This window comes from Stegostoma tigrinum, chromosome 2 (assembly GCF_030684315.1).
Source record: "Stegostoma tigrinum isolate sSteTig4 chromosome 2, sSteTig4.hap1, whole genome shotgun sequence".
In the NCBI taxonomy this organism is placed as follows: domain Eukaryota; kingdom Metazoa; phylum Chordata; class Chondrichthyes; order Orectolobiformes; family Stegostomatidae; genus Stegostoma; species Stegostoma tigrinum.
Window position 1 is genome coordinate 55,550,618 of NC_081355.1, and position 14,209 is coordinate 55,564,826.

Here is a 14,209-nt window from a genome sequence, read left to right on the forward strand (position 1 = left end):
CCTCTTTGATGAAGGGTCTAGGCCCGAAACGTCAGCTTTTGTGCTCCTGAGATGCTGCTTGGCCTGCTGTGTTCATCCAGCCTCACATTTCATCAACAGTGTTTGATCAACTGCTAAACCCTTACTGTAACTCTGTGGAGCCTTGGGCAGTGTGGTATCTGATATATAAGAAGTTCAAAAGTAAGATCCACATGTCTATTTTAATCCAGACACCTCATGATTATTTTGTTTCTGGAATTGGTGACAATTTTGTGGCACAGTGTAAGGCAGCTCTCGTGACACAGTTTCATTTCGAGTTTTTAAAAGATCAGTACAATGATGGAATTTAGGGAAGATGTAATTTGGGAGAACGTTGGCAATAAATTCAGGACAGTTAAAGGATGTGCCATTGCTGACTGGCTCCCTTGTACTGCTGGAGCCAAGTAGGAACCCCAGAGGGATAATCTACCACAGCAACAGTAGCAAAAAATAACCTACTGGTGACTTAAATAAGGCACTGCAGAAGATAGCCTGGGAGGTTGGCAGTGGGGGTGTTTTTCTACGCTCATGGCTTTAATACAGGAAACACTTTACAATCTAATCCAGTTGAGAAATGTGAATAAAGTTGCACATTCACCTACATTGTGCGTTGAGAGTTTGTTAAACTCTACCTGGTCATATCTGTTCCGTTATGCAATTTCTGATAGCCAGTTAGCTTGCAAGCACCCACAACCTTCTGTTTCAGTTAACTTCCTCACGGCCCCATCTCTCCATTTACCACTGAGACCCACACTCATCCTTTATGGCATCTGATTAATCTCCCTGAAAGTCAGTTTCACCAAACATATAGCATCCATCGAGTTAACACATGTCATTCCACTCATTCAACAGTCTGTTTCCTCCCCATTGCAGTTGAAGTGTTTGTAAACTACTCAAAGAAGCAGTGAGTCTCCGCACATAACATATTTGGCAATAAAGAGGAGTTAGTATTGCAGAATTGTGGCATCTTGGTGTCCCTAGCCGTCAGAGATGGTGATGTGAGACCCCACAGCTACCTGGATATAGAATAAAATATAGCGCACCGCACATCAAACTGCACTCAGTCATCATGATTCTTGCAGTGAGTCCCATTCCATCACCTTTACAATAATAATTTGCAATGATCCTACTTTACTGGCTGTAATTTAAATCTGTTTTTTTACACCAGAGCAGCCTTGGTCACAATCAATGGTCCTCACAGATGACAGATACTCAGAAGAGTTGATTTCTTCTGAGGGTTCACAGAATTCTTAAAGACACTAAGGTTCTTGAATAGATTTGTAGCTTGGGTTGTGGATGCTGTGGTTAGTTTGCTCACCAAGCTGGTTCATTAGTTTGCAAAGGTTTCATTAACCTGCTGGGTAACATCATCACTGCAGCCTCCAATGAAGCACTGTTGTGTTTTCCCACCTGTTATTTAAACCCTGGGATCCAATGGAGTTGATTACCTCATTTCCACTTTTTCTTTGCTGTCGTGTGTATATAAGATCTAATTCCATGTATTTATTGATAGCCTTCTTGGAAGAGTACCAGGCCACTAGAAATTCCCGTGCATGTCTTTGTTTGGCTTCTCCTAGGACCTTGGCGTTGTACCAGGCAATCTGGTGGTTCTCCTTGTCTGTATGTATGAAATTGAGTCAGTATTAGTTGTGTCTCTGTTGCTAGTTGGTGTTCATGTATTCTCGTAACCAGTTTCCTTCCTGTCTATCTAATGTAATGTTTCTCACTGTCTTTGCATGGAATCTTGTATATTTATGTTGGTTCTGCCCATAATGGGTAAGCAGTCTTTGGTTCTTGTTAGCAGTTGGTGTGGGGTTGATGAAGGTTTATGTGCTATTCTGATGCTCAGTGGCCGTAGGAGTCTTGTGGTCAGTTCAGATACGTTATTGATGTATGGTAACATGACAAGGGTGTTGGGGTGTACTGTACCTTCCTGTTGTTGTTGTTGTTTGTGCGACTGGCATGGTCAGACCCAGCTGTTCAGTTATCCATTGTCTCTACATACTTGGTGGAGGTATTCTTCATTTTGTTGTAATTCTGGGTTGCTGCAGTGTGTTCTGGCTCATTTGAATAGTGTTTTTACGCAACTCCATTTGTGGGTGTTGGTGTGGTAACTGGAAATTTCGGACTTGGTCAGTGTGTGTAGCCTTTCTGTATACTTTGGTCAGAAATTCGAGGTTGGCCCTGCATTCTTCCATCACATCCAGGAATGGGAGCTGTTTGTTCTTTTCTGGTGAATTCGATTCCGGTGAAAATGTTGCTCGTAAGTTGGTGTGTTTCTACTAGTTTAGTCTGTTTGAAAAAAGTGTGATCCATGTATCAGATCCATTTTGTGAGTTTGATCTGCTTTCGAGTCTCTGCATCACTGCTTCTACTATTAGCCCAGAGGTGGGTGTCTGTGGAGATGGTGTTACTCATGTCTGGTTCTTTCAGTAGTTTTCAGAGAATTCATAGAACTTCTACAGTATGGAAACAGGCCCTTCAGCCCAACAAGTCCACACCAACCCTTCGAGCATCCCACCCAGGCTCATCCCCCTAATCTACACATCCCTGGACACTGGGGGCAATTTAGCATGGCCAATTCACCTAGCCTGCACATCTTTGGACTGTCGGAGGAAACTGGAGCACCCAGAGGAAACCCACACAGACACGGGGAGAATGTGCAAACTCCACACAGACAGTCACCCGAGGCTGGAATTGAACCCAGGTTCTTGCTGCTGCGAGGCTGCAGTGCTAACCACCCAGCCAGTGGTATATTAATCGATGTTAAAGCCCTATTTACATCAAAGACGCCATGGTCTAGTCCTTATCTATTCTTGCATCTTTGAGGGTTTTGAGTAACTCCTGGGCTGAGTGAATTGAATGTGTTGAGTTGATTTTGAGGTGCTTTAGCCTTTGTTGTAATTCGTTGGCTAACCTGTATGTTGGTGTACTTGAGAGAGAGATTATGGGTCTGAGGAGTACTTCGGATTTGTGTACCTTTTGGGAGGCCATAGAATCAGAGGCATGTTTGTCCCTTAAGATTTCACTTTTAGGGAATCTGCTTTGTTGATTTGTCTGATCTGCTTGAGCCTCTTTAGTGTGTGGATGATTTTATTTCCTAGTTGCGGTGTTGTGTCTGTTTCCATTTGTCGATTATGAATTTGTCTGCCAGCAGCATCTGTGCTTTAGTGATTGTAGTCTCGTTGGTTGAGAATTACTGTCATGAGCCATTTGTCCACTGGTATGATTATAATGGCTTTGTCTTTTTTTTAATCCTTCTAGGACCTTCCTTTCTGATGTGTTGAGAGTGTTAATTTGTTCCTTTTGGTCAGTGTCGGGACCACTGTCAGTCTAATGGGTTGTCTTTCCTTTATTGATGCCAGTGGTGTTCAATATGGATTCCAATGTGGCTAGGAATTCTGTCTTGTTTGTGTCTGTGTGATTGTAATTGAGTCCATATATTAGTGCAGCTTTCTTTTATGTCTGTTAGTTTTCTGTTAGATAGATTTCTTATCCAAGTGTCTGATTTTTGGCGAGATAATGTGAACTGCAGGTGCTGGAGAATCCAAGATAACAAAGTGTGAAGTTGGATGAACACAGCAGGTCAAGCAGCATCTCAGGAACACAAAGGCTGACGTTTCGGGCCTAGACCCTTTATCAGAGGGGTGCTGTCTGATGAAGGGTCTAGGCCCGAAACGTCAGCTTTTGTGCTCCTGAGATGCTGCTTCACCTGCTGTGTTCATCCAGCTTCACACTTTTTGTTATCTTATGTCTGATCTTTGGCTGTCATTTTGGTGGCTTGTTCTAAGTCAACACTACTGAAAGAACAAAAAGACATGCCCAATACTCACTTGGCTCCATATACAAGACAAGGAGAACTGTCAGTTCGATTGGGACAATGTCAGGATCCTAGGAAAGGCCAAACAGAGACAAGCACAGGAATTTCTAGGGGCCCGGATCACCACCAAGAAGGCCATCAGTAAACATGTAGAATTAGACCCTACATACACATGACTGCAAAGAAAAACTGGAAATGAGGTAATCAACAATAGATCGCCAAGTTTAAATAACAAGTGAGAAAACACAACAATGTTTCATCGGAGGCTGCACTGATGTTACCCAACAAGGTAATGAAACCTCTGCAAACTAACGAACCAGTTCGGTGAACAAACGAACTACCACATCTTACAGGATCTGGTGAGCCAGAGTTGTGTTTTCGCCTAGTGTCTGGAGCTTCAGGAATGAGCACAGATTTAAGGTAAGGGACAGAAGGTTTAGAGGACGTACGAGGAAAAACAGTTTCAACCTAGAGGATGGTCACTGCCTGTAAGAGTGATGGAGGCAGAAGCACTCATAACTTTTGATAAGTGTTTAGAAACGTACTCGCAAAGCCAACGTATACAAGGTGATGGGCGAAGTGCTGGAAAATGGGAATAGAATGGTTAGGAGGTTGTTTCTGACTGTTGTAGGCAAAGTTGACAGTGGGCCTAAGGGCCTTTTTCTGTGCTGTAGATCAGTGTGACTTAATGATTATATGAACACACAACCACAATGAGAAAATGAAGGAGTGCACTTCAAATATGATAGATTGATCAGGACACAATCCCAAGTGTAACATGGCCTGCTGCATGTGACGTAATTTAAGGTAATCAAATGACTTCATCTTCAATTAACTGTGGCAGCTTGGTACCAAAATTATTGGTGCCTAGAACAAATTAATATAATTCAGCCATGATTTTTCAGTGCCAAATTTCCTCCCAATAGCTCTAGGGATAACTGAAGCTATTGTCTTTGGCTTCCATCACAGATGCCATTCCCTGATTTATTGTTTCCATCTCCGACAACTGTCTGAAACAAAACCAAATCATTTGTAACCTTTGACTCCAAGATGGGCTTTCAATCACACATCTGCTGTATCCATAAGATTGCATGCACCACCTCCATACTACCACCTTTTTTGGTCCTGTCTCAACTCGTCTGCTGATGCCGAGACTCTCATCCGCGATTCTGTAACCTGAAAAATTGACAAACTGCCATCTGTCATTCTACAATACTTGTGCTTAACCCTCACTCCAAAGTTAACAACCCACACTCCACAATTAACTCACTTCAAGTCATGTTTACCCATCGCCTGGTGCTTGGTGACCTTCAGTGGCTCGCAATCTCACTTCAGTTTACCTCCTCCCCACCATTGTCACTTTTTTCCCATTATACAAATCTCCCACTGCTTGTGATCTCTGGTTCTGGCCTCTCTTATGTCCATGATTTTGTTAACTACTGATTTCTGTACTTTCAAATGCCCTTTCCCAAAGATTTGGAATTCTCTTTTCAAGCTTGCTCCCCCTCCTTACTTCTGTATTCTTATTTAGGATTCTCCTTAAAGCCAATGTCTTTGGTTAAGTTTTAGTTATCTGTGGTGATGCCTTCTCCTGTGACTTGGTGTCATAGAACATAGAACATTACAGCACAGTACAGGCTCTTGGGCCCTCGATGTTGTGCCGACCTGCCATACCAATCTGAAACCCATCTAACCTACACTATTCCATGAAAGTCCATATGCTTGTCCAATGACGACTTAAATGTACCTAAAGTTAGAGTATAGAAAAGGTTGAGTAAGGAGGTCCGAAAAAGTTTCAGGGACGCAAGGTGGCACCGGCAAGCAAGAAGTTGGTTTGAAGTGTGTCTACTTCAATGCCAGGAGCATCCGAAATAAGGTGGATGAACTAGCAGCATGGGTTGGTACCTGGGACTTCGATGTTGTGGCCGTTTCGGAGATACGGATAGAGCAGGGACAGGAATAGTTGTTGCAGGTTCTGGGATTTAGATGTTTCGCTAAGAACAGAGAAGATGGTAAAAGAGGGGGAGGTGTGGTATTGTTGGTCAAGGACAGTATTACAGTTGCAGATGGGATGTTTGGGGACTAGTCGACTGAGGTAGTATGGGCTGAGGTTAGAAACAGGAAAGGAGAGGTCACCCTGTTGGTAGTTTTCTATAGGCCTCCGAATAGTTCCAGATATGTAGAGGAAAGGATAGCAAAGATGATTCTCGATAGGAGTGAGAGAGACAGGGTAGAAGTCATGGGGGACTTCAACTTTCCAAATATTGACTGGGAGCACTATAGTTCGAGTACTATAGATGGGTCAGTTTTTGTCCAGTGTGTGCAGGAGGGCTTCCTGACACAGTATGTAGACAGACGGACAAGGGGTGAAGCCACATTAGATTTGGTACTGGGTAATGAGCCTGGCCAGGTGTTAGATTTGGAAGTAGGTGAGACTTTGGTGATAGCGATCTGTTATGTTTACGTTAGTGATGGAAAGGGATAGGTGTATACCACTGGGCAAGAGTTATAGCTGGGGGAAAGGCAATTACAATGAGATTAGGCAAGATTTAGGGAGCATAGGATGGGGAACGAAACTGCAGGGCATGGGCACATTAGAAATGTGGAGCTTAATTCAAGGAAAAGCTCCTGTGTGTCCTAGGTAAGTATGTACCTGTCAGTCAGGGAGGAAGCTGTAGAGCGCGGGAGCTGTGGTTTACGAAGGAGGTGGAATCTCTGGTCAGGAGGAAGAAGAAGGCTTATGTTAGGATGATAATAAAATGTGAGGCTGGATGAACACAGCAGGCCAAGCAGCATCTCAGGAGCACAAAAGCTGACGTTTCGGGCCTAGACCCTTCATCAGAGAGGAGCTGCTAACTACTGTGCCACTGTGCTGCCCATTACTCAGACTTGTAAGAAATACTTTGGACTTTATTCTGCTTTATCCACTACTTTAATCATCTGAAGGATCCAAATTAGATCACCTCCTTAATTTTCTGTGCATGAGGGACACAAGCTTTAGCAATCTCTTGTCATTATTTAACCTATCTAACTCTGGTCAGGTAAATCAGGTGTAGCACAGTTAAACCTTTGTCTTGGGCCCTTATGGTAATGTCCCTACTTATTGACCGAGAGGCCCAGGTTCAAGAGCCACTTGCTCCAAACATGTGTAATGTCACATCTGAACAGATAAATTAAAAATATCTGCAAAGTAAACTCACTTTGCTCTGTGCAAACAAACAGCTTTGTAGCTCAGAGACCTCAAATAACACCAGCATCACATCTCATGTTGCCCTATTAGGCCTTGTTTTGTGAGATTAGTGAATTCTGGAAAGTTCTATGCTGCGCAGATTGGCCGCTTTGTCTCTATGGGCAATTCCAAAGCACTGTACTTTCAGTGGCCATATTTTTCCTGTGAGATTCCTAAAGGGTCTAGGCCCGAAACATCAGCTTTTGTGCTCCTGAGATGCTGCTTGGCCTGCTGTGTTCATCCAGCCTCACATTTTATTATCTTGGAATTCTCCAGCATCTGCAGTTCCCATTATCGCTTATGTTAGGATGAGATGTGAAGGCTTAATTAGGGTGCTTAAGGGTTACAAGGTAGCCAGGAAAGACCTAAAGAGGGAGCTCAGAAGAGCCAGGAGGAGACATGAGAAGTTGTTGGCGGCTAGGATCAGGGTAAACCCTAAGGCTTTCTATAGGTATATAAGGAATAAAAGAATGACGAGAGTAAGATTAGGCCCAATCGAGGATCGTAGTGGGAAGTTGTGTGTGGAGTCAGAGGAGATAGGGGAGGCACTAAATGAATATTTTTTTCGACAGTATTCACTCTAGAAAACGTGTCAAAATATTTTTATTGGTGTCAGTCTGGCAAAATGCCTTGAGATATTTTGCTACATTAAATGCATTATATAAATGTATGTAACAAAGATTGTTCTAGTTGAGTGCTTAGCATCTGTTGATATGCAACCTGGCTGTTCTAAGGAGACTGGCCAAATTCCTTGGAGCAGAATGTGCAAGTTGGTGGGTTGCTTCCTGAAACAGTTACATTTTTACCAGCATTAACACTCCACCCACATTCACTATGTACTTATTCAGATAAAATCCACACACCAGCCTCCACTCCTCACCTCACCTCCTCCATCCCCTTGCCCACTTCACATCTCCACCACTACCTTCAGGAACACCTAGATGATAACTGTAATATACTCCACTGGTTGGAATTGTACCTGGCACATAGGAAGATGGTTGTGGCTGCTGGAGGTCAGTCATCTTGGCTCCGCAGCATCTCTTCAGGAGTTCCTCAGGTTAGCCTTCTAGGCCCAACCGTCTTCAGCTGCTTCGGAAATGACCTTCCCACCATTCATAAGAAGTGAGGATGTTTTCTGATGATTGCATAAAGTTCAGTACTGTTCACCCTTCCTTAGATATCTAAGCAGTCCATGTCCAAATGCATCAAGCACTGACAGTGTCCAGGCTTGGGCTGAAAAGTGGCAAGTAAATTCATACAATACAATACAGTACAGAACAGGAACATACCCTTTTGCCCACCAGCCTGCACCAATTCTTAGTCCTTATTTTGACCTGCTGTTTATTGCCCATGTGGGGTTTCTATCCTTCTGTTCGCGTGCTTTAAATGTTACTGACTAAATGTTACATTCCAGGAACCCACCACCCTCTGTGTGAAATATTTTCTCTGCACTTCTCCCCTAAACTTTCTCCCTCTCACCTTGAACCTGTGCCCTGTTATAATTGACCTGTCCACCCTGGGAAAAAGCCTCTGATTATCCATCCTCTCTATGCCTTTCATAATTTTGTAGACTTCTATGAGGTTGTCCCTCAGCGTCTGTCTTTCCAGTGAAACAATCTGTTTTATGCAACCTCTCCTCATTACGTAAAACCCTCCAGACTAGGGAACATCCTGGTAAATGTAATCTGCACTTTTCCAAAGCAGCCATATCCTTCGGTAATGTGGTTACTAGAACTGCACACAATATTCCAAATGTGGCCTAACTAAAGTTTTTTTGTACAGCTGTAACACAACTGGCCAACTTTTATATTTGATGCCTCTGCCAAGAAGGCCAATGGAGTATGGCTCCTTGACCGCCTTGTTCACCTGTGTTACCAATTTCATGGATCTGTGGACCTGTAGATCATAGATCATAGATCATAGAATCCCTACCGTGTGAAAACAGGCCTTTCAACCCAACAAGTCCACACCAACCCTTTGAGAATCCCACCCAGGCCCATCCCCCTATATCCCACCTTAGCTACACATCCCTGAACACTATCGGCAATCTAGCATGGCCAATCTGTCTAACCTGTACATCTGTGGACTGTGGGGGGGGGGAAAAAAAACAGAGTACCCAGAGGAAACCCGTGCAGGCACAAGGAGAATGTGCAAACTCCACACACAGTCACCCGAGGCTAGAATCGAACCCAGGTCCCTGCTGTTCTGAGGCAGCAGTGCCGACCATTGAGCCACTGTGTATCTCAATGCTTCTAGGGGTTCTGCCATTCATTGTATAATTCACACCTGAGTTTGAGCTTCCAAAATGCATCACCTTGCATTTGTCCAAATTAAACTCCATCTGCCATTTCTTTGCCTAAATCTTCAATCTGTCTATATCCTGCTGTATCCTTTGGCAGTAATCATCACTATCTGGGACTGTGCAAATTTTGGCGTCATTTGCAAACTTACTAATCAGACCATCTACATTTTCCTGCAGACCATTCATATATATTACAGAAGAAAATGCCACTAGTTCCTGGTCTCCATTCCAAAAAGCACCCTGCCCCCTTCTGTCTCTCTCCCACAATGAAGCCAGTTTTGTATCCACTTAGCCAGCTCACCATGTGTCTCATGAAACTCTATCTTCTGTACCAATCTGCTAAGAGATACTTTATGAAAAGACTTACTGAAATCCATGGAGACAGCATTCACTGCTGTTCCCTTCTGTCATTGATTATTCTTGTCACCTCCACAAAGAACTGAAATGAAGTTGGTGAGACATGACCTTTCCCTCACAAACCCTTGCTGTCTAACACTACCAAGTCCATTTGCTTCCAAATGTGAATAAATCCTGTCTCCATTTATCTTCTCTAACAGCTTTCCCACCATTGACATCAGGCTTTCTGGCCTGTAGTGAACTGGATTATCTCTGTTTCCCTTCTTGAGGAAGGTAACAACATTGGCCATTCATTCATGCCACACAAGAGCCTGATAATGAGCATATCTAATAAGAGGCAACCTAACCCCAACCCCTTGACATTCAGTGGTGTTACTATCAACTTCCTGGGGGGTAACTATTGACTCAAAACTCAATTGGATTCATCATATAAATGGAGTAGACACAAGAGCAGTCAGAAGCCAGGAACACTGCAGTGCGTAACTTACCTCCTGATTCCCCAAAACCGACCACCGTCTACAAGGCAAAAATCAGGAAAGTGATGAAATACTCCCAATTTGCCTGGATGAGTGCAGCTTGAACAATGCTGAAAAGCTTGACACTATCCAGGTCAAAGCAGCCCTTGTGATTAACAGTAGCATCCACAAATACCCACTCCCTCCACCAATGACGCTCAGTAACAGCAGTGTGTACTATCTACAAAATGCACTGCAGAAACTCACCAAAGATCTTTAGACAGCACCTTCCAAACTCTCAACCACTTCCATCTAGAGGGACAAGGGCAGTCGATATATGGGAACACCAACAGCTGCAAATTCCCCTCCAAACCACACATCATCCTGAATTAGAAATATATCATTGTTCCTTTACTGTCACTGGGCCCAAATCCTGAAATTTCATCCCTGTGGGTCTTCCTACAAGCACATGGATTGCAGCGGTTCAGTAAGGCAGCAGAGCATCAACTTCTCAAGGGCAATAAATGCTGCACCAGCCAGCAATGCTCAAGTCCCACAAGTGAATAGAAACAAACTAGATAAAAAAGAATGGTTATTCTTCCTATGGTTATGCCATGACTAGATGGCTTGACCAGAATAAAGAAACTTTGCAAAACTTTCATGAAATCTAAACTTTAAGAACATTGAAGTTCTCACTCTGAGTAAAGAGTTTCCATATTTTTAATTTAGCTTATGAAATACAAAATCACTTTCTTCTTATATTGCCTTCATTTATGCTTTTCCAATTCTTTCCTGTGTTTCACAGCCTTCACCAATTAGCTTGTGCCCAAATATGATTGTAAGTGTGGGTCTTTCATGCTTTTTAAAACATTTTTAAACCTTCCTTTGTCCTCTACCTGCTGTGTGTTTTGTGTTTTAGGTTTTTAAAATGAATATTCTGGATCAGAATTAACTTCACCATATTCATTGCTACAGTGATGTAATCAGCCAGGTGGAGATAGAAGTTAGGATTTGGCATATGCAATCTGCAAAATGACAGGCAAATAGTGTTTGTCCCACTAGGCTGTGTAAAGCCAAACATAAAACTCCCTTTATCCATTACTACAGGAAGCATTAGCAAATAAAGGGCATCTGATTTGCTCTCAGTTATCTTGCCCTGAGATAGCAAGTGCCTTTGCTGATTACACTTGAGAAAACCAATCGCTTACTATTTGTTAATCATCTGCAAACCACCAGCTGCATCACACCATGTTCACCTCCAACCTCCTCTTCCACCATCCTCCTTTGCAGTTCTCAAGATCACTGACTCAGGCCCTGAACCCAATGGATGATCTCCCAAAACACTCATTTCCGCCCAACACACACTATCCTCCAAAACCCTAATATTCACCAGAAGCCCGCAATCCTTCTGGTGCCCTCACTTACATTTAAGCCTCTGAGAGACCTATAAACTTCTGACATTTTGACCTGATGTCTATTATCCTGAGATCTCATTCTTCCCCTCTCCTTACCCTCCGAAGACCCTTGCCGTCCCATGAGATCTTTGATACCACCCTAGATCCTCACTTGTGTCCAAAACCCTACTGCTGCCTCTCTCAATTCTTTGATAACCACTGTCGCATTCAAGGAAATTATATTGCGTTCAAGGGGACTATGTTTTACCAGTTGTACTCAAATATATGCTGCACTACTTGCCAACAGGAGCAGGATAAAATAGAATTGTGTCAGTAGATACAGGATCATAAAGTAAAGCCTTAAATTTGTCCTTTTTTTTATGTGTGCGTTAACTGTCCTGTATTTCCATCCAGGCTGCAAAACTTCCTGCGGTGAGTGAGCTGGGAATTGATAGTTTTCACTTCAGTGATTTTTCTCTTGATAATGATGGAATGATCACAGCATCATTAAGGATGTTCTTGGAACTAGGGATGGTGCAGAAATTCAAAGTAGATTATGAGGTAAGAAAGGAATATTTCGAAGATATTCATTCTGTGCTGCAGTTTAACATTTTATAGAATATAACTGGATTCGTCAAACACTCAACATTGACTTGTTTCTTGAACCTTAAAATATACTTTCTTGTTTTTCGCTTAAGAAATGGCATAGCTGTTGTTTGTGCTTTTCTCCTTAAATTATCAAAAACAAGAACCTAATAGGAAATCCCAAAACAAGGATCAACAATGCAGTCTAATACATTATTCACTGAGCCAATTCCCGAAAGCAGCAGATAAGTAGCAAAATAACATGTAGCTACATGATTTGAGAGCATTGCAGGTAGTTGGAGACTTTTTTGTCTCTCTGTATAGAGCAGTTTTTCCTTTGTTTGCAGAGTGCCTTGCTGAATTTAAAAAAGATTTGGGGCATGTCACTTGTGAAATATTGGCCACAAAATTTGTTTGTATAAGCACTGGTAGTTTGCCATAATCTCTGTCAGTGAGGAATACTTTGTGACTGCAGTTTGTACCATCAGCTTTCCCTCTCAGCAATCAACCAGCTGCCAAGCATGAAACAGGGTACAAAAATGATAACAGGTTCCTGCTGATAAATTACTGGATTTCCAGTTTTCTTCTGTTCCATCTGCCTTACTGTTAATAACTTAGCCATTATTTTCTCACGGCTGGAAGGAACCCATGTGAAATGAAGTCCAACATCATTAACTGATCTCTTTCTGCATTAAAGCTGAGAGAGACCTAGTTAACATTAATTTGTATTAAATTGATTAGGAGTGTTTTCTTAAGTTGTAGTTTAAATGTTTGTCCACATAGAGCAGAAGGAGCAGATTAGTGAGTGCCCATCCATGTTTTCAATTGTAAAACAAGGTGAGATTCTGCACTGTCCTATCAATTAAGCATAGAATCTGTTTCAAAACTCCTAATTAGGTTTTTCCTTTCCTTTCCTTTCATTTTATTTCTGTCCAGTGTTTCTTTCCTTCTTTACCCTGTTCCTGAGTTTTGTAAATGCTGAGGAAAAATTTCAGATGTATATAATGAACTTTTGCAGAGTAAGGAAAAAATATCCATATGTGCAACCATTTATTGAGGAAGTGTGCATATTCTTTTAAATTTGAGTTCTAATAACACATCGCAAATGACCCTCTAAACAAGTTCCTGAGTCAAGACCAAAGCTGAGCTGGAAGCGTGCACTAACAGTTCAAGTTAATTATCCAAATAATCTGACGAAGCAAAATTACAGAGTGAATTTGCTGTATTACAGACTAGCTTTAAACTGATGATATCTCTGTACAGACATTACAAGAAATACTTAAATAGGTCTTATGTAGAATCAAAAAAGAAATATTTGACATTCTATTTATTGTGCTGTTCTATAAAATGCAATTTCTGCAATGTTACTGCAAATTGTAATCTTGAAACCAAAATTAACGATTATCTGTGTAGTATTTTTATAACCATGTCTCCTAGCTGTTTAATTCTAACAGAATTCCATTTTGGGTATCTCCTACAGAAGCACCATTGCTTATCAATCACAATGTAGATCTGAAGTGTCAAACTGCATTTTGTGATGTGAAAGTTTCTGTTAATTACCCATAAATTCTGCAATAGTTTGCTGCTGAGTTCAATTCCCATAAAATTGCTGTGAAGTTAGTGGGCAAATGATAAGAAGGTGAGCGATGCTATCAGCTCCTTCGTTCTTCATTTCCTAGGGTGATATTTCTTCTGTAACTTGTACCAGACAGAAATCAGGTCACAAAAAGGTACTGGCAGAATAAGTAGACAATCCTAAACCTCAGTAATGAGTTCAAGACGGACTTTTAAGTCCAGTGCTGTCAGAACTCATTCTCTTCCTGTATTTAATGTAGACATAATCCCATCCCTGACTTAACATTGTATATGGTGCACTTCAGGTACCTGTGAGAAGGCATAACTGTTACTGCAAAGCTGTCTTTGAGCCTTCATATATCTCATGTTTCTGCAACACTTGGCTCATGAGCATTAGTTCTGATGTCTGATTCTCTAGGATAGTGGAACAGTAAAGCAGGTCTACCATGACCTTTACCAAGTAGCTAACTGTCT

At 42.0% G+C, this 14,209-nt stretch overlaps 1 protein-coding gene across 4 annotated transcripts in view; it reads left to right on the forward strand.

Annotated features, from left to right (window-relative positions):
• Positions 1-14,209, forward strand: part of pde11al (phosphodiesterase 11a, like) — a 282,715-nt gene that overhangs the window by 183,460 nt on the left and 85,046 nt on the right. For all 4 annotated transcript variants that reach the window (XR_009447140.1, XM_059654047.1, XM_059654050.1 and 1 more), the window contains exon 11: positions 11,990-12,136. Coding sequence is in view for 3 of the 4 variants with exons in the window: in XM_059654047.1 (XP_059510030.1) it covers positions 11,990-12,136 (147 nt within the window). In the remaining variant the exon portion in view is untranslated. The remainder of the gene's footprint in view (positions 1-11,989; positions 12,137-14,209) is intronic.